The sequence below is a fragment of the Antedon mediterranea genome, chromosome 4 (genome assembly GCF_964355755.1).
Source record: "Antedon mediterranea chromosome 4, ecAntMedi1.1, whole genome shotgun sequence".
NCBI lineage: Eukaryota > Metazoa > Echinodermata > Crinoidea > Comatulida > Antedonidae > Antedon > Antedon mediterranea.
The window spans coordinates 10,882,866-10,904,634 of record NC_092673.1 but is presented as its reverse complement, the minus strand read 5'-3'; the positions used below and the strand labels follow the sequence as shown (position 1 = coordinate 10,904,634).

Here is a 21,769-nt window from a genome sequence, read left to right as displayed (position 1 = left end):
TTTAGTGACTTTTTTCTATTTTATATTACTGTGCTCACTGGCGCGCGCGCCAAATCGGGTCCACTTGAGCATAGTGTATATTAAATACGAAAAGATATTAAAATTCAGTGACTTTTTCCATTTTATATCACTGTGCTCCACTGGCGCCAAATTAGGTCCACTTGACCACAGTGTATTAACATACGAAAATATATTAACATTCAATGACTTATTTCTATATTTTATATCACTGTGCTCTCCTTTCGCCAAATTGGGTCCACTTGAGCACAGTGTATTAACAAACGAAAAGATATTAAAATTTAGTGACTTTTTTCTATTTTATATCACTGTGCTCCCCTGGCTCCAAATTAGGTCCACTTGAGCACAGTGTATTAACATACGAAAATATATTAAAATTCAGTGACTTTTTTCTATTTTATATCACTGTGCTCCCCTGGCTCCAAATTGTGTCCACTTGAGCACAGTGTATTAACATACGAAAAGATATTACAATTTAGTGACTTATTTCTATTTTATATCACTGTGCTCCACTGGCGCCAAATTAGGTCCACTTGAGCACAGTGTATTAACATACGAAAATATATTAACATTCATTTGACTTATTTCTATATTTTATATGAGTGAGTCATATGGCCGAGCGGTTAAGGCAGGGGCGCCGTTTACCGTACCTAAAGAGCCAACAACAACATCGGCAAGGGTTCGAGGCCGACTCGCTCCTAGTTCTGGTGGTGGAACAAGTCTTCTCGGATAAGGACTATAAACCGTAGGTCCAGTGTACACAGTTATAACCTGTGTGTACTTTAAAGAAACCCAGTTCATTATTCGAAAAAGAGTAGGGGGTTACCCCGGTGAACTTGTTCACAAAATAGCCCCTGTATCAGGGGGATTACCACCTATCTGATAGGACAGTGATTAATTCACTATTGGTAATCCTTGGCCACATTGCCTAAAAACATAAAATAAATAAAAAATAAAATATCACTGTGCTCTCCTTTCGCCAAATTGGGTCCACTTGAGCACAGTGTATTAACATACGAAAAGATATTAAAATTCAGTGACTTTTTTCTATTTTATATCACTGTGCTCCACTGGCTCCAAATTAGGTCCACTTGAGCACAGTGTATTAACATACGAAAATATATTAAAATTCAGTGACTTTTTTCTATTTTATATCACTGTGCTCCCCTGGCTCCAAATTGTGTCTACTTGAGCACAGTGTATTAACATACGAAAAGATATTAAAATTCAGTGACTTATTTCTATTTTATATCACTGTGCTCCACTGGCTCCATATTGGGTCCACTTCTTGAGCACAGTGTATTAACATACGAAAAGATATTAAAATTCAGTGACTTATTTCTATTTTATATCACTGTGCTCCACTGGCTCCAAATTGGGTCCACTTGAGCACAGTGTATTAACATACGAAAATATATTAAAATTCAGTGACTTATTTCTATTTTATATCACTGCGCTCCACTAGTGCTAAATTTGGTCCACTGGAGCAGCTACCGTAATACTATTTCTATTTCGTAAGTAAATAAAGGCATAAATGGCGCTCCGTAGAAGTAGATAATGCTCGATCATCGAAATGACGCTCTGAATATACCTCTAGCCTGGCTAGTTGAGAATGCTCAACTATTTTATGTTTTTTCTACCTTTCTGGAAAATGATATAATCCAAATTGTATTAATACTACCAGTAGTAAACATTTAGAAACACTTGCATACATTCACTAATTTTAGTTGTTTGTAGTTTAAGACAATCTTAGTGATATTTAAATGAAAACAATACGATAAAAACTATTGTGTCTGTATTTTACAAGACTATGACTTCCGTATAACGTGCATTGTGGGTACTTCAATTTTTATAGAAAAGCTAGGGAATCCTAATTTAGTAGGCAGCATATGGGGCGGGGCAACCAAACTTGCTTATCAAATCAAAGCACAGTAAAGCAAAGGATAAAATTAATGTACGATCCAGTTTACCACTGTTCTCAACTATAGTCATTTTAGTATACTTGAGCACAATTGATAAAGAATAGGATAAACTTAACAATATACAACAAAAAACATTAATGTACGATCCAGTTTAACACTGTTCTCAACTATAGTCATTTTGGTATACTTGAGAACAGTGATAAAGAATAGGATAAACTTAACAATATACAACAAATAGCATTAATGTACGATCCCGTTTAACACTGTTCTCAAATATAGACATTTTGGTATACTTGAGCACAGTGATAAAGAATAGGATAAACTAAACAATATAGGCCTACATCAAAAAACATTAATGTACGATCCAGTTTAACACTGTTCTCAACTATAGTCATTTTGGTATACTTGAGAACAGTGATAAAGAATAGGATAAACTTAACAATATATAACAAATAACATTAATGTATGATCCCGTTTAACACTGTTCTCGACTATAGTCATTTTGGTATACTTGAGCACAGTGATAAAGAATAGGATAAACTTAACAATATACAACAAATAACATTAATGTACGATCCAGTTTAACAACACTGTTCTCGAGTATAGTCATTTTGGTATACTTGAGCACAGTGATAAAGAATAGGATAAACTTAACAATATACAACAAATAACATTAATGTACGATCCAGTTTAACCCTGTTCTAAACTATAGTCATTTTGGGATACTTGAGCACAGTGATAAAGAATAGGATAAACTTAACAATATACAACAAATAACATTAATGTACGATCCCGTTTAAACCTGTTCTCAACTATAGCCATTTTGGTATACTTGAGCACAGTGATAAAGAATAGGATAAACTTAACAATATACAACAAATAACATTAATGTACGATCCAGTTTAACCCTGTTCTCAACTATAGCCATTTTGGTATACTTGAGCACAGTGATAAAGAATAGGATAAACTTAATAATATACAACAAATAACATTAATGTACGATCCCGTTTAACACTGTTCTCGACTATAGTCATTTTGGTATACTTGAGCACAGTGATAAAGAATAGGATAAACTTAATAATATACAACAAATTAATGTACAATCCAGTTTAACACTGTTCTCAACTATAGTCATTTTGGTATACTTGAGCACAGTGATAAAGAATAGGATAAACTTAACAATATACAACAAATAACATTAATGTATGATCCAGTTTAACCCTGTTCTAAATTATAGTCATTTTGGTATATTTGAGCACAGTGATAAAGAATAGGATAAACTTCGAATAAACAGCAAATAACATTAATGTACGATGCCGTTTAATACTGTTTTAAACTATAGTCATTTGAGTATAATTAATTACAGATAAAGAATAAGATCAACTTTAAAACTATTTATTAAATAAAAAAAACTAATTCTATATTAACACATATTATTTACATATACTTTCACTGCTGATTTCTAGTATAAACAGGCCATAGGCCTAAATTTGAGCACGCGACTGCAGCCATGTATACATGGCTGCAGTCGCGTGCTCAAATTTGAGTTGGTGTTTACCGACCGACCGACCGACATAGTGAGCTGTAGAGTCGCGTTTGCACGCTACTAAAAAGTTCACAAAAACCGTAGGACGGGCACAGGGGAGTTTGTTCGAAACTCCAACCCCTCCCCTGGCTATGCGTTTAGATTTTTCATGCCTCCTTTACAAACCAAGATTATTAGAATACTATTAGGAGGATCAAACACAATTCTTGTTGCCAGATTTCATTGACATTACAGGTATGAAGTCTATCAATATACAGTATCGCTTAATACAATACTTGTTGAGGCCATATCCATCTATACATTTTAGTGTTATTCCACTTTAAAAAAGTCGATTTATATCAATACTCATCAACATACGATATAACGATAGAATCTATTGCAACTTGTCCATGTCGTATTCATCTACAAATAAAGTGTCTATTACCGTACTTTTAAAAATCTATTTATATCAATACCTATCAACGTATGTACGTGTGCCTATTATATATACAAAAATATATACATCAACATAAATGTCATATCATCTACAGTCATTAGTGTTATTTCACTTTTAATATTAGTAAATCCAAAGGCAAAATACTGAAATAATAACAATGCTGTGGTCTCAATGGAGATACAAAAAAAGAAGCGAAAAGCTAAATCAAAACGATAAAGTAAAACAGCCAGAAAAGTTAGCAGAGTTTTCGGGCAACACTAGCCCTTCATCAGTGCAAGTGAGGGTACTTGTACAAGATAATGTTATTTAACGTTTAGTCGATTTATATCAATACACTCATCAACATATGTACGTGCAATTCACGTCTACAATCAATAGTGTTAATTCTACTTTTAAAAATCGATTTATATCAATATACTCATCAACATAATGTACGTGTCCACGTCATATTCATCTATAAATATTAGTGTTATTTCACTTTTAAAAGTCGATTTATCAATATACTCATCAATAAATGTACTTGTCCACGTCATATTCATTTACAAATCAGTGTTATTTCCCTTTTCGAAGTCAATTATATCAATATAGGCCTACTCATCAACATATGTACGTGCAATTCACGTCATATTCATATATGATCAATAGTGTACAACTAATAGTGTTATTTCACTTTAAAAAGTCGATTTATATCAATATACTCATCAATAAATGTACTTGTCCACGTCATATTCATCTACAATCAATAGTGTTATTTCACTTTTAAAAGTCGATTTATATCAATATACTCATCAACATTATGTACCGTACGTGTCCACGTCATATTCATCTACAAATAGTAGTGATATTTCACTTTTAAAAGTCGATTTATATCAATATACTCATCAACATATGTAAATCGTGTCCAAGTCATATCCATCTACAAATAGTGTTAATTTGACTTTTAAAAGTCGATTTATATCAATATACTAATCAATATATGTACGTGTCCACGTCATATTCATCTACAAATATTAGTGTTATTTCACTTTTCAAAGTCGATTTATATAAATATACTACTCATCAACATAATGTACGTGCAATTCACGTCATATTTATCTACAATCATTTGTGTTAATTCCACTTTTAAAAGTCAATTTATATCAATTACTTATGAACACATGTACGTGTCCGCGCCATTCATCTACAAATATTATAGTGTTATTATGTTTTTCATATTATCACTGTGCTCAAGTATATGAAAATGACTATAGTTGAGAACAGTGTTAAACAGAATCGTGTACATTAATGTTATTTGTTGTATATTGTGCTCAAATACCAAAATGACTATAGTTGAGAACAGTGTTAAACTACATCGTACATTAATGTTATTTGTTGTATATTGTTAAGTTTATCCTATTCTTTATCACTGTGCTCAAGTATACCAAAATGACTATAGTTGAGAACAGTGTTAAACGGGATCATACATTAATGTTATTTGTTGTATATTATTAAGTTTATCCTATTCTTTATCACTGTGCTCAAGTATACCAAAATGACTATAGTTGAGAACAGTGTTAAACGGGATCGTACATTGATGTTATTTGTTGTATATTGTTAAGTTTATTAGTTATCCGCAACGAAGTTGCAGGATAACTCCTTGTGATTGTACGAAATCATCATCATCTTTTTTTTAGTCGCGTGGAAGCGACTCTATAGTTCACTATGTCGGTCGGTCGGTCTATCTGTCTGTCTGTCGGTCTGTCTGTCGGTCTGTCTGTCTGTCTGTCTGTCGGTCCGGTATCACTATGCGTTTTATCGCTTTATGACCTTATCTTGATATCAGTTTAATCTAGCTAAATCAATTTTTCACAGAATATTCCTTATGGCCAGGAATCGATGTGGTTATGATTTCACGGTGCGCAATACAAAATTACGCGGTCTACGCACGATTTAACGAAATCACGTTTGTAATCATATCTTAACAACCATGAATCACAATTAAATAAAATTTGGTACTCATAAATTTCAGGGCATAAATCATCATATGGCAATACAATTACGTGCGTAGCGCATGTAACGCATGCGTACGCGCGCCTAAAATTTTCAAAATTTATTTTCGATGAAATAAGAGTACGTTTCAGGCAATTTTAAGCGTTTACAAAATTGCCATGAGTGCGCAGATTTTTGCGCGCGCACTGCGCGTTAAATGTTATTGCGCACTCTTTTTGCCCGATTTCTGTTTTCTTTACTTACTTTTCAACTCGAAATTACGTTATACGAGCACGTCAAAAGTGACAGGCTACGCACGTGTAAATTAAAAAAATATAAATGTTTTTAAACATTTCAACATTTTTAAACATGTTCAGTAATTTCGGTCAGTATAGTTCACTATGTCGGTCGGTCCGTCTGTCTGTCGGTCTGTCTGTCTGTCGGTCTGTTTGTCTGTCGGTCCGGTATCACTATGCATTGTAGCACGCGACTTAATGGCTGTTGGCCTTGTTCTTTATCTTCTTTCTTTCTGTAAATTTTGTGTCACCCGTATCTGTAAAACTTGCAAACATAACATTTCGTAACTTTCTCAACATATCTTCATTCATATGAAGTTGTGCAGCGAACCTTTTCAGGATGTTTACAATTGCGCAACGTGACTTACGCGCGATTTAACGATTTTCTCGTATTTAACATAGGTCAAAAACCAAATAACATTTTAAATTGAAACTTTTCAAAAGTTTAATTTATATCATGCGCTAACTTTCTGTTGAAAAAAAATTGCGTGTTTTACACAAAGTTACGCGCGCACGCGCATTTAAAATTTCAAAATGCGCAAAATTAATTTATAATCAACTTTCTACGCGTTTCATGTCATTTTAAGCATGTCAAAAATTCCCACGCGTGCGCAAATTTTAACGTGTGCACGTAGCGTTGAAAACATAATTTTTTCGCGTGATTTATGTTTTTCCAGCCTTTTCTAGTAATTTTACCAACTTTTTGCTACCTTAGTGTTTCATTTTGATACCGTCTCCATGTTAAAAATTGAAATAAATGGCGGGTCCCGTAATTTCACCTATTCTACACTGTATATAATACGAACGTGGCGCTATACGATCTTTGGTTGCCAGCGATAAAATTTAACGCCGTGGCTAAAGATAGGGTACCGTATCCTAACTTCCGTCTACTAAAGGTACGGTAAAATTGCATTACGTCATAATCAGCCAATGGGGTGCTGGTACGCGGTGACGTCATCGTATAGGTACTTTGGATTTTGAAATTTGATCCCATGTCGTTACAAATTTATATTTTTAGTAAATATAATTCCCAATATCTGAGGTGCGAAAATGGCAAATGTCACCAAACACCATGGTTGGAGCTGAGGTAAGAAAATTTGGAAAAATAGAGCTGCTCGATGGCCGGAAATAAGAGTCTCTAGGATCTCGGCCCACCATGGTCACTGGGGCTGAGGTAAGAACATTTGGAACAAGGCCATACATGGATGCAGTGTTTACCGACAAACCGACCGACATAGTGAGCTGTAGTGTTGCGTTGCACACGACAAAAATAGGGCGGCTACGATGCAAATGAAAGAAAATGATAATTCATATCAAGGTTCAAATTTCTATGGAGTAAAAATGGAGTGTTGCACGCAAAATTACGCGCGCACGCATTGTTTTAAGTGGTTTGCAATCTATTAAGAATGTTCATGTATATAATTGGATACAAAGATGTGACCCCAAAGCAAAGAATAATCATAACTTTAAAACCAAGATTTTGAGAACTGATGCGGTATCTTTAGAACGTCTGAAACGCGCCAATAATTATGTTGATTGGAACATTTTTACTTTACATTTGGACACTAATCCCCCAATCGTTGTATATAAGTTATTCATGTCTCGTATTAATTCATATCGTTCTACTTGTTTGGGGTTCCGTTCAATTAGAAAGCACGCAGGTGATTGTAAGTGGTTAAACCCTGGCCTTAACCCCTCGTCGGGGAGCCTAGCCCCCACGTCGGGGAACACGGGTACTTTTTGTCGGGGAATATAATATACAGTAAAAGTCGTTCGCGTTCACTTCGTAGCTCCAGCGCCTAGAAAACCGCGACGTTCCATTGACCATGAGTACGTCAGAGGGCTATTATGCACTTTATATGCATTCACTATTGCCAGCGATCTAACTACTAAACAGTAGGTACGCACTTGTCTGGCGGTATCCCTTTGTACGAATCGTTCAACCTTGGGTCCAGACGCGTGATATCATGTTCCATCCAGGGACCAAAAAGTGTAATGTAGTTACTTTCCAGGCGAAGTTTACCGACGGTTACGTCGTGTACTGTGTGTCGACGTACGCTACACGACAGCAAAAACGAATTATGTTAATTGTTCGTATGTTCACCAATTTTTAAATGTACAACTAACCCTCTGTACCATGGGGCACCTAAAAATAAATATTTCATACATTAATAAACAAAAAAACATGCCATTTTCGATTAGCCAACATCTTATTATAGCTAGATTATTACATTTTCAATGTCCTGTATGTCATGAACTTCTCACCACAAGTCCAGATGGTATGCACGCATACACTTAGGAGGTATAAACTGATTTCCCCGACTGATAAAGGCAAAACGGACCACCTTTTTTTAAGCCTCTAGGCCTGATGTTGATGAAGTATAAGATGCAATTTTTGAAGACCTGCAGCTCTAGTTTTAAACATTTTCTTAGCTCAGCCCCAACCATAAAGCTGGTCATATTTCGAAGTACAATAAGTGCATTTTCCGGGACCTAACAGCTCTATTTTCAAAAATTTCTTAGCTCAATCCCAACCACGATTGTCTCGTTCTGTAGACTTGTAATTTCGTTTCATAGTATCACTAATATGTATAATTTCAACTTCCGGGGACCTAGCAGCTCTATTTTAAAATGTTTTCTTACAGATCAGCCCAAGGCACGCATTTACAATTTTTGCACCCCCAGACAGCAACCAGCCTACGCCTCTGCGATAAACAATATAGGCCTACCTCTTCGCCAGTGGGTACCGTACGTTTTACGTTCGCGTATGTTAATTTTTCTATACTACAATTTACCCAATAAATATAGGCATATTTTGAATTTTTATTTTTTAAATTGAAAAATATGGATTGAATAATCGCGCATGGTTTTTTTGCACGCAGTTTTTTATTTATGCATTATAAAAAATGGAAAAAGTGGCTACCCTAAATCTGATTAAAATGGCCTTAAAGGACGCTAGAACGCGTTGCTTCCGGAGGTTTCGCCCCCCACCCTCGACCCCACCGGGGGCCCTTGGCGGCCCCCTGTCCCCCAGCCTAGTGATGCTCGGATAGCCCTCTCGTCGGGGAATGTAGCCCCGCGTCGGGAAGATCCTGGCGCCACCGCTGCTCGACATTCGCCGTGCCTTTGACTCTGTTTCACATGATTTGCTTTTATTTGAGTTAGGTCATTATTTTCGAATTAATTCCACTCTTGTGAATTGGATTAGCAACTGGCTTTCCAACAGATACCAGCGTACATCATTTAAAGGTATTCTTTCAAGTAAATTGCCGATCAATAGGGGTGTTATTCAAGGTAGTAAGTGTAATATAATGATATACTTTCATAATTAAGAAATCAACCTTTCAGTAACCTCTAAAATTACGTAATGACATATGTAAATGAACTGAGCCAATATACCCCCAAGTTTCAGAAGAGCCCAGACACACCTCAGCCACTTCCTCAGAAGCAGACCTACACTCACACCTCACTAACAGCCTCACCCAATCCTCTGTTCCTTATACTTATAGTTGTATATTGTACTGAATCATTATTGTATCATCAAGTATTATTGAATAAACAATATATGTGTTACTACAGTAAAGCGAGTAGAGTCTTCTTTTACAAGTCAGAAACCTCATAACACTATATTACATAAGCTTGGCCCTACCCTATTTTTATGTTATATTAATGACATTGTTAGCAGCTTTTCTTGTCATTTCTCTCTGTATGCTGATGATCTCATTATATTAAGTTCATTTAAAACCCTTCTTTTGATCAATTGCCCATTTTAGCATCTCATTTAGAATCCTGGTCCCTCAACAATGGTTTAATCTTCGCCCCTAATAAATATAAAATTTTAAATTTTTACTTCCGTAGAATACCTACTGTGTTCCCCTCTTTACACCTTTGTGGAACTATAGTTGAACAGGTCCATCATTTAAAGTACCTTGGCATTTTAATTTCTGACAACCATAAGTGGCACACTCAAATTTCTTCTGTCTACAAATCTGCTATCAGAAAAATCTCTATTCTTAAATACCTTAAACACTCCCTTAATTCTAATACTATTGCCTTTTTATATAAATCCTACATACAACCTGCTATTGTGGTCTCCTCCCCAATGTGAAATCGCCCGAATTAAACGCCTTCAACTCTATGTCGCTACACTCCTCTCTGATCATGCTACCTATTCTACCTATCCCGCCATTTTTTCTAATTTCAATATTATTCCCTTCTCTTAAGGCATCAGTATTTTTTACTTAAATTTATTTGTGGCATCACGCAGTCCCCTGAACACCCTCTTCTTCCATTTTGGTCCTTCGCCATAATCGACACTCTTCTCATCTTCCCTACTCGTTTTCTTCACTCTACTCTACCTCACTCACTCTCACTCGCTCAATCTTTTCATCTTAACGTGTCTTCCTCTTTTGTGCGTGACATTAAAACTGCCCTTAAGATGTAACCTATAATTTATTACACTTATATTAATTATTATAATAGCAATAACAATTATCATAATAACAATAATTACAATTAAAAAATAATAATAAACAGTAGTAATGACTATAATTTGTATGTGTTTAAATTTTAAATGTAAATATGTATAATTATGTTTGTATGATGTAGTATGTTTAAGCGGATATTAGCCCTTGATGGCATTTGCAGCAATAAAGAAATTGAATTAAAATGCGAACAATCAAATCAAAGTAGGTTCGAATCTGTATGCGTTTTAAAAATAAATATAAAATGTTTTTCTTTTATTTTGAAAGAGAGATATTTAGAGAGTCAAGTAAATTTAGGATAATAAATGTAAAAGATTAACAACATCAACATTTAACAGTGTGGCGTGTTGACCGCCGCGAAGGACTAACAATTTAATGTCAGATAAAAAGGAATAACTCTATTCGTTACGTGTTTAGAAAAGAATTTATATCTCGTTGGTATGTCGGCGTTGTTATGCAAATGAGTTTGTGCAGGTGTAGTGGGAAAGATGGTATTGTTAGTCATTCGCGGTCAACACGCCACACTAATTTCGATTTTTAGTCGCGTGGACGCGACTCTATAGTTCACTATGTCGGTCGGTCGGTCTGTTGGTCTGTCTGTCGGTCCGGTATCACTATGCTAGTCGCGTGGACGCGACTTTATATTTCACTATGTCGGTCGGTCGGTCGGTCTGTCGGTCTGTCTGTCGGTCACTATGCGTTTTATCGCTTTCTGACCTTATCTTGATATCAGTTTAATCTAGCTAAGTCAATTTTTCACAGTATATTCGTTATGACCAGGAGTCGATGTGGTTATGTTTTCACGGTGCGCAATAAAAAATTACGCGGTCTACGCACGATTTAACGAAATCACGTTTGTAATCATATCTTCACAACCATGAATCACAATTAAATAAAATTTGGTACTCATAAATTTCAGGGCATAAATCATCATATGGTAATATAATTACGTGCGTAGTGCATGTAACGCATGCGTACGCGCGCTTAAAATTTTCAAAATTTATTTTCGATGAAATAAGAGTACGTTTCAGGCAATTTTAAGCGTTTACAAAATTGCCATGAGTGCGCAGATTTTTGCGCGCGCACTGCACGTTAAATGTTATTGCGCACTCTTTTTGCCCGATTTCTGTTTTCTTGACTCGAAATTACGTTATACGAGCACGTCAAAAGTGACAGGCTACGCACGTGTAAATTAAAAAAATATAAATGTTTTTAAACATTTCAACATTTTTAAACATGTTCAGTAATTTCGGTCAGTTGGTAGGTTGGTCGGTCGGTCGGTAAACACGAATGAGCACGCGACTGCAGCCATCTATATGGCCTTGTTGTGCTAAACATAACATTTACAACATAAAAAATCGGGTGGCGAAAGCCACTAAAAATAAAAGATGTTATCGTGTGCTCTTCCCGCCTTAGCACTAAGGCCAATTGAAGCAAAATGTGCTCCTTCATTTTTTAGTATTCTTGGGCGGGCTTCTTTTCCAGATGGACTTCTTTTCGAGATTACTTTCAAACTAAATGAGGGGATCTGCTAGGTTAATGCCGGGAGAAATTGTTTTTTTTTACAAGATTTAAATAATCTTCTAATGTTAAGATCAACAACATCAACATTCAACAGTGTGGCGTGTTGACCGCAATGACTAACAATACCATCTTCCCCACTCCCTGCACCAACTCATTTGTATAATAACGCACGACATACCAACTGTTCAATATTGTTTTGGGGTAGCAATCAATGGGTTGGTTGGATCATTTAATTCATTGTATCAGTTGTTTTGATTTCTCATTATCAATTATTCACTTAATTAAATATCATTTATTAATTCTCAAACACAGTAAAATGTAGTACTGTACATGGTTTGAAATCCTTTTCGTTTGTTCAAAGTTAAAAATTCACAACAAATTGTGAAAATTATTTATTACAATAATGCATATGTATTTAAATAAATAGAGAGGATACACTAGCCAGGCCAGGCATCGGCATCTTTACACATTTCTATTTATTTGTTCCTAAATTTCTGACATAACTTATGTGTTCTTAAAATCAGATGCTTTGATGTTATTGCCTCATGATGTGTGGTGGAAAGGGGACGTTTACATCTGTGAACCCCAAATACAGAAGCTCGCATAGCTTTAACTCATTTTCATGATAATCATGTTCCTTTTATAGCAAAGTTAAAATTAGATTCGTTTCCTAAAAAATACATCATGAATATGCAAATTTCTGACGTAACGATTAGAATGACGTAATATGAATCGCGTATAAGACTATACTATTGTCACTTTTCATTGCTCGTGTACATTGTGGCATAGTGCTCTAGTAACTATCGTTTGGATTCTCTCAGCTCTACTAGCTGGGGTTCGAATCTCTACGGATTTCTTTAAAACCAAAAATAAATATAAAATGTTTTTCTTTTATTTTGAAGAGATATATTTAGAGAGTTAAGTTGATTTAGTTTAGGCAGGGGCTGGTCCTGGAGACTTATATTCTTTCCATATTTCGAAGTCCAATTTCCGTAAAACTCTATTTTTATTATTAGCTCCAACCATAGTGGATTGATCCTATAGACTTATAATTTCGTTTCATATTGTTTTTATTTAACCATTTTCATGGGGGTAGCCCATCGAGCAAAGCTGATAATTGGGGCCCTCGACAATACAATACATTATTTTGTCAATCACGGATAGCCTCGTCGATTTTGTTGTGCTGCCTATAGTTTGTGAGCAGCCTTCCTATCTGAAGAGTCGATCGAGTCCGAAACAAAAGGATGGATGCACTATTGTACGAAAAATCCAGCTAGACCTGTTTTGTACGATATGATATTGTGTAAGGTGATATGCACGAAATTGCAAGATTAAACAAAATATTATTCTTGTTCTGTGGTATATTGTTTTTTTAGTTGTTCAAAAAACACAAAATTATGCCAGATTATACTAAAAACGGATAAATAATGCCGCGGCATTATTCCAGATGCAGTGGGCCTCTAAATAATGCCAAAAAAGCATAATATTGCCAGAAATGGCAACCATGATAATGATTTAAAAAGTGGTGGTTAGGATTCCGGCATTGGTAAAATGAAAATCACTCATGCATCAGTATTCCGCGGTTGTTTTCTACGGGGCGCCGTTCGGGACATTACTTATTTTGTCGACAAAATACAATTATGTGATGATAGAATTCATTCTGTGTGGACAGAATTCATTCTGTGTCAACAAAATTCATTTTGTTTCAACAAAATTAATTTTGTGTCAACAAAATTCATTTTATGTCAACAAAATTCATTTTGTGTCAACAAAATTCATTTTGTGTCAACAAAATTCATTTTATGTCAACAAAATTCATTTTGTGTCGACAGAAGTCATTTTGTGTCGACAAAATTCATTTTGTGGTGACAAAATTCATTTTGTGGTGACAAAATTCAATTTGGGTTGACCAAATTCATTTTGTGTTACAAAATTCATTTTGTGTTACAAAATTCATTTTGTGTTAAAAAATTCATTTTGTGTCGACAAAATTCATTTTGTGTGCTGAGCCTATTTAAGCGTGAGACAGAACGTTTTAACATGCAAATTAGAAGGCGGAGTTTTTAATGGTGCCTCAAAGATTGACAGTTATATTAATTTTATTTCACCGACCTCTACTCTACTAACACTAACACTGTAAGACACAAAAAAGAATACACTGCGTCCTCACTGTTGTTATACGACTCAATCTCAAACTTTAATGCAACGTAAAATATGGTACACACGAAACATTAATTTGTATGGTATTTGGTTCGAAATCTGTAAGATATAATAATAATAACTCGCAAATTAAGCAATTGCTATAGCGCCACCCATATGAAAATCACTCAAGCGTGACGACCGAACTACGCTACAATCAGTACGATCGGACAAAATGTGTACGCTATAAATAACTAAACTATAGGAATACCGTCAGCGGTGGTTCTAAACAATGTACCAACCACATAACACATGACATATAAACACTATGATTATCAAATTCTATGTTGTTAAATCCAGGTGATCTGTAAATATATCTACATTAACATGTTATTTCTGTATACTAGCTATCATTATACAAGTTTACATACGTAACATTTACACAAGATGGATGCCAAAAGCGAAAACTACATGCATCCTCATCAACACTTATGCGTAAACTAATTATTAAATATTATAACGTTGATTCTGATTATGATCTAACAATGATTAACTATACTAATACTCACTCTTGAGCTCTCAATTAACAACCGAAAATTAAACTGTAGTTAACAATAATATGCCGTGTCTCAGAAAATCACACACGGGCGTCTTATTACTGCTTCTCGTTACCTAAACTAACAGCAAAAATCACAACATAAATATAGAGGGCGTACTTCAAATATCCTAAACGATACACTCCCCCACCAAAAACTACACTAAACTTATTGTTCTTCAATTGGAAGGATTACAACTAATCGTTGCACAGCTCGTTTTAATGTTGTTACTAAACCAGTTTCTGTATGAACTCGAACTTCCGCATTCCTCACTCTAACATCAGTACTTTGGTATGTTTCTGTTACCCTGCCTAATCTCCATTTACCTCTAACTGCATTACTATCTTGTATCAACACAACGTCACCAGTCTTCACATCACGTCTTATGGTATGCCATTTCTGTTTTATAATCAATGAAGGAAAATAATCCCGCGTCCACTTCTTCCAAAACCCATTTACCAAGCATTGTATGAACTTCAGTCGATCCTTAATGCTTACGTTGTCAGTCCATGGTCCATCTGGTACCTTTCCAGTAGATCTGCCCAACAATAAATCATTTGGAGACAGATATGACCCATCCTGTGGATCTGTAGGATGCTTTCCAATCGGCCTCTCATTTGTTAAATTCGCTACTTCAAACATAACAGTCTGAAGTTTACTACTGAAGGCAAGCACCTGTCCACCGATTGCATGACTAAGCGCTTTCTTAATCCCTCTAATCAGACTCTCAGTCACTCCATTCTGCCAGGGAGCATCAGGTGTAGAAAACTTCCACGTTGTGCCATGGTTCACCCCAAAACTCCTCAACTGTTTGGCTGCTGTACTCAGCTGTGTCCCAGCATCGCTGTATATTTCTTTGGGGTATCCTCGAAGTGAAACAAACTTTCTGAACACTTGCAGGAACGCGTCTGTACTATAGTCAGTGGCTATGTCGATGTAGACTGCTCTCGTCACAAAACAATAAAAAACTACACCGTATGCCTTTCCTCGAGCTCGCTTGTTAACTTCACCTCTTGTTGTGAATGGCCCAAACAAATCAACCCCTCTATACATCCATGGTGGTGATGGTTTCCGTCGAGTAATTGGTAACGGTCCCATTTTCTGAGCTGCAGTGTTTTTCTCAATGCGCCTACAAGTTACACAATGGTACTTAATGCTTTTGACCATTCTCTGTACATCAATTATCCAGTATTTTAATCGAATCTTGGCAACGGTTGACTGCACTCCCAAATGCTCTTTACTATGGATTTCTTTAGCGTATAGTTTCGTAAAAGCGTTATTGTATGGCAACAAAGGTACTTCTTGCTTATTGTAGCTGAAATATACGTTTCCACTTATTCTTTCTCCCACAACAATTACTCCATCTTCACGAATCTTAGGCCCCAAACGAGCATATGTCTTGTCAAATTTAGTTTTATCTTTGGATAATAGATTCATCATTATTTTCTGTGATTCCTTTATCCAGAAATGTTCCGCACCTTCAGTATCCTTGACCTCGATATCTTCTAATATACTCTTTAGTCTCCTTTTCTCATACACTTTGAGAACTCTGGCAGTCACCCTTAACAACTTCTGATACTTGCTCTGCCGTCTAATTATCCTATCAGCTAATGAGTCTTCCTCTTCGATGTTCACTGCCATGACTATCTTCACTCGTTCTGGAGGGTTTTTATATTACAACTTTGTTCAATTGGCCAATTCTCAACTGGCTGTCGTAAAAACTCTGGTTCCATTTGCCACTCACTATTTGGCCCAATCTGGGATAGATTCATTCCTCGTGTGATTGCGTCCGCTATATTAACCTCTCCTCTACACCACCACCAATCTTGAGGTTCCGTGTCTTGTTGTATCTCCCCGATTCTTGTGGCGGCAAATGTTTTGAACCCATAGCTTTGTTTTTGTACCATGGCTCGTACAATCTCGCTGTCTACAATATAAAAAACTTGGTCAAACTTAATTCTCGTCTCATTTACGATATATTTTGCCAATCTCTTACTCATCACCGCTGCACTTAGCTCCAATCGCACCACGCTAATTATCTCTATTGGAGCAACCCTGCTTTTACTGGCAACGATTTGAGATGAAAATTGTCCGTCCCACTGTTCGTAACGGACGTATGCCACTGCGCCTAACGCCTTCTCGGACGCATCAGAAAACATAATCAAACTTGGTAATATGCCCGGCTTTGCATCCAACGGTTTAACGCATCTCCTAAATTCTACGCTTGATGTTGTACTTAAATCTTCAAATAAATCTATCCACTCCGCTCTCTCACTCATGTTTATAGCTTCATCCCACTCTAATTTAGCTCCCCACAGCTTTCGAAGTAGAATCTCACGGTGATTGGAGTTATCAAACCCAAAGGATCATACACAGAATTGATTTTGCTTAGGCATATACGTTTGGTTAACACTTCTGGTATCTCCTTGAATGTACGAACGTTGTCAGTGAAAGTAAGAACGTCATCACCTGGTTTCCAACTGATTCCTAACACCTTCTCTTCCTTTGGATTCCATGATTCTTCAAGCTGTTCTCTTCCCGAGAATATCCAATGCTTTATGGCAACATTTCCTGGCTGTATTAATTTCTCTATTTCTTCCACTCGTTGCCTTGCTTTCTTTGCGGATTCTTCACACTCCAGAATGTCATCCACATAAACATTGTTTAAAACTGTCTCTGCGGCTTCAGGTGTTGACAGCTTCCCTGCTGCTGCCGTTTTCCTCAAAGCCACTGTTGCTATGGCGGCAAAATTTACAGCATTCACGCAATACGTTTTTGGTAGGGTATTCTGGTTCAAATCTCTCCAGAGTAACCGATGACAGTGCTGGTCCAAATGGGTGATGGCAACACTATGATACATCTTTCTTATGTCACCTACCAGTGCATGAGATTTTTCTCTAAATCTCAGTAGAACAGCTAACAAGTCATTAACGAGGTCGGGTCCTTTGGCCCAATAGTCGTTCAGAACATGTCACTTGTAGGCCGCACTGCTATTAAAGACGATTCGCACTGGGGTGCTGGAACTATCAGGCTTTTCTACTGCATGGTGGGAAATATAATGTATTGGCCCTTTGTATTCTTGCAATTCCGTTTCCTTTATTTCTCTCGCCACCGCTCGTTTCAACATATCTGCTATTTGCTCTTCGTATATCTTTTTCTTTGCTGAGTCTTTCATTAATCTTTTCTCTAGCACTGCTAACTTCGCCACCGCCACTTTTTTGTTATCTGGTAGATTGTTTGGGTTTTTGATCTAAGGGTACCTCGCGGTCCATTTACCTGCTTCATACAGTAAGTTGTCTTCTATCAACTTTAATTCACGTTCTTCTTTCAAAGTGTACTTCTGCGCTCCACTGGGGCATTTGCCACATCGACACGAACCACATTTAGGCTGACAGTTAACCCCCATACTTTCTATCGTAAGAAAGTCGTCAAAGGACGTTGTCTTAACATAGTTCACTAGTATTCCTGCCCCTTCCTCCCATTCGATAGAAGGATGAGACCCTCCAATACACTGACCAAACTGGTTTTTCAGTAGAACTAGATGACCACATGCCTTGATCTTCGTCGGATGGTAACCAGCATACTCGTATCCAAATTAACAAGTCGACCTCTCCAGTTGGTCTTTTGACCTGCTCAGGATATACATTAAGTATTTTGGCGAGGTTTTCTAAGTTCTGATTGCCAATTTTTGCCGTTATCTTCGGAATCCCATAGGCTTCTACTGCAACACAGTTTCCCATATTATCATTCAGTAATATTTTATATTTCATGCTGTCGATGCATTCGGTTTGCCCGCCTACTTTGGTCATGCTTATTTTCACTGGCCTTCCCTTTGCCTTTATGCGTTTGGCCGCATGTGTGATTAATGACGCCGTCGCACAACTATCCCAAAGAGTGTTGAGCTCGTTCTTGCCGTTCCTCACTTTCATCAATTATAACAAACAAGGGTCAGATTTCATCTGTAAGCTATTTTCAAGGGACGACACTGTCGAAATTGGTTCTTTGTTCTGAGTCTGCTGATGTAACAGCTTGTGATGAAGTCTCCTGCAACCATCCGTATCACATTGCTTCTTCCCTTTACATTTAGCAATGATGTGGCCGGCTGTTAGGCAGCAGAAACATGCTCGGTTTTCTTTCAAGATGTTCGGCCTCTCATCCACAGATTTGTTCAAGAAGGTTCGACAATTCTTGGTTTCGTGTTGACTTTCTTTGTGTAGAAGGCACTTCGGTCTTCTGGATATTTCTACCATGTGCATCGATGCGGCTGCTTTAGTGGGTTGGTTTGTCCGTATTGCCCCCATTGCATATTCTACACTTCTTCTTTCTCTTGTCAGAAATTTCAGTAGTTCTGGGAATCTATCAGTTTTATCGACACCGTTGGCTTCTTCATGCATATGTCGGACCCATCTTCCAAACACTGATGGTGGTAGTTTCTTTTCTATCTCTCCCACCACTTTGGAATTAGATATTTCTCTTTCTAGTCCTGCCCTTTTCAGGTGGTGATAACTTGCTTCCACTTTGTCGATATATGTCACTAGTTTGTTATCTTCGCCATCTCTAATTTCTCGTTTCTGTTCCAATTCACTTACAATTGTATCTACCAATTTCACTTTGTCGCCATATCTCTCGTCAAGCCTTTCCCACATTAAATCAATATTATCTTCAACCGGTCCCAGAATTTTTAGCGGTGTTTGCCCTAGAGTTTGCCTCAAGGCAAACGACAATTTAGGATGTGTCACAGGAATCACGAAAGTCTTGAAGTCCTCCTTAAATCTAGCGCATCTTCTAACGTTACCTTCAAATCTAGGCAAATCCATCTTTTTTAGTTGCAGTGTTGACAGCTTTTCCTTTGGATCTCGTTCATCTTCCTGAACTTTCACTGGTGGGTTTACGTTAACTTTATATTTGATAACACCACGACGGACGTCGTTGAATCTGTTCTGTACCTCTTCTATCCATGCTGCTTGTTCAGCATCTTCTGGATCTTCTATTTTCATTTGAATCTCTACATGTAAGTCTTGGATTTTCTTCCAGATCTCAGTCATATCTACAATCAGAATCTCTAGATATCCTACCGGACGGGACTCTTCCATTGCTTGCTGTATTGTCTTTATGACTCTGGTCATAGCACCTTTCTGCACACTACGTCTTCTTTTTATCTCATCCATTTCAATGAATTGTAGTAAAGATACGAATTTCGAATGTAAGATACAAAAAAGAATACACTGCGTCCTCACTGTTGTTATACGACTCAATCTCAAACTTTAATGCAACGTAAAATATGGTACACACGAAACATTAATTTGTATGGTATTTGGTTCGAAATCTATAAGATGTAATAATAATAACTCGCAAATTAAGCAATTGCTATAGCGCCATCTATATGAAAATCACTCAAGCGTGACGACCGAACTACACTACAATCAGTACGATCGGACAAAATGTGTACGCTATAAATAACTAAACTATAGGAATACCGTCAGCGGTGGTTCTAAACAATGTAACTAACCACATAACACATGACATATAAACACTATGATTATCAAATTCTATGTTGTTAAATCCAGGTGATCTGTAAATATATCTACATTAACATGTTATTTCTGTATATTAGCTATCATTATACAAGTTTGTATACGTAACATTTACACAAGATGGATGCCAAAATCGAAAACTACATGCATCCTCATCAACACTTATGCATAAACTAATTATTAAATATTATAACGTTGATTCTGATTATGATCTAACAATGATTAACTATACTAATACTCACTCTTGAGCTCTCAAATAACAACCGAAAATTAAACTGTAGTTAACAATAATATGCCGTGTCTTAGAAAATCACACACGTGCGTCTTATTACTGCTTCTCGTTAATACCTACACTAACATAAAAATCACAACATAAATATAGAGGGCGTACTTCAAATATCCTAAACGATACAAACACTTTACAATGAATGTATTTACCATGAATACAAGAACAGATTATTTCAGCAATTCTATGTTGTTAAATCCAGGTGATCTGTAAATATATCTACATTAACATGTTATTTCTGTATATTAGCTATCATTATACAAGTTTGCATACGTAACATTTACACAAGATGGATGCCAAAATCGAAAACTACATGCATCCTCATCAACACTTATGCATAAACTAATTATTAAATATTATAACGTTGATTCTGATTATGATCTAACAATGATTAACTATACTAATACTCACTCTTGAGCTCTCAAATAACAACCGAAAATTAAACTGTAGTTAACAATAATATGCCGTGTCTCAGAAAATCACACACGTGCGTCTTATTACTGCTTCTCGTTAATACCTACACTAACATAAAAAAATCACAACATAAATATAGAGGGCGTACTTCAAATATCCTAAACGATACAAACACTTTACAATGAATGTATTTACCATGAATACAAGAACAGATTATTTCAGCAACATAATTATGAAAGTCTTAGTCGGTAATAAATAAAAATTTGATGACCGATACTAAAAAGAACGACACGCATTTTAATTAAATGATACATCTTTATTTAAAAACCACATGCGTCGTGTATATTTATTTTATTTATTTATTTATTCGGTATATAAAAATATATTACAAAACGACAGTCAAGGACTGAAATGAATTGTATTACAAATAACTAAAAATTAGTTAAAATTGCTATAAAAATAGAAACATCTTATTAAAATTAGATATCGTACCATAACATTAAAAACATACATGAATAAAAAACCTTAAAACATTCACTTATTACATATCTAAAAAAGAGCTAGTGGTGCCTATTAATTATATCCACCATGGTGGGAACTGGAGAC

The 21,769-nt window shown here is 36.2% G+C and overlaps 3 protein-coding genes across 3 annotated transcripts; all 3 read right to left on the bottom strand.

Annotated features, from left to right (window-relative positions):
• Nucleotides 1–15,097: 15,097 nt before the first annotated feature.
• LOC140047547 (uncharacterized) lies at nt 15,098–16,570 on the bottom strand. The gene has a single exon (XM_072092588.1). It carries the CDS (start codon nt 16,568–16,570, stop codon nt 15,098–15,100), a length of 1,473 nt encoding a protein of 490 aa, XP_071948689.1.
• Nucleotides 16,571–16,578: 8 nt separating this feature from the next.
• Nucleotides 16,579–17,208, bottom strand: LOC140047546 (uncharacterized). The gene has a single exon (XM_072092586.1). The coding sequence runs from the start codon at nt 17,206–17,208 to the stop codon at nt 16,579–16,581; it is 630 nt and encodes a 209-aa protein (XP_071948687.1).
• A 20-nt stretch (nt 17,209–17,228) lies between these two features.
• LOC140047545 (uncharacterized) lies at nt 17,229–18,335 on the bottom strand. Its single transcript, XM_072092585.1, has 2 exons — nt 18,206–18,335; nt 17,229–17,803 (listed from the first exon to the last, which is right to left on the bottom strand). Exons 1-2 carry the CDS (start codon nt 18,333–18,335, stop codon nt 17,229–17,231), a joined length of 705 nt encoding a protein of 234 aa, XP_071948686.1.
• Nucleotides 18,336–21,769: the final 3,434 nt, after the last annotated feature.

Excerpts from the sequence above, each read along its gene's own strand:
- LOC140047547 (XM_072092588.1), bottom strand. The coding sequence starts at position 16,570 with ATGGCAGTGAACATCGAAGAGGAAGACTCATTAGCTGATAGGATAATT.
- LOC140047546 (XM_072092586.1), bottom strand. The coding sequence starts at position 17,208 with ATGAGTGAGAGAGCGGAGTGGATAGATTTATTTGAAGATTTAAGTACA.
- LOC140047545 (XM_072092585.1), bottom strand. The coding sequence starts at position 18,335 with ATGGGGGTTAACTGTCAGCCTAAATGTGGTTCGTGTCGATGTGGCAAA. Across the intron at positions 17,804-18,205 it reads CAACTTACTGTATGAAGCAG|GTGACATAAGAAAGATGTAT; the intron begins GTAAATGGACCG and ends ATGCACTGGTAG.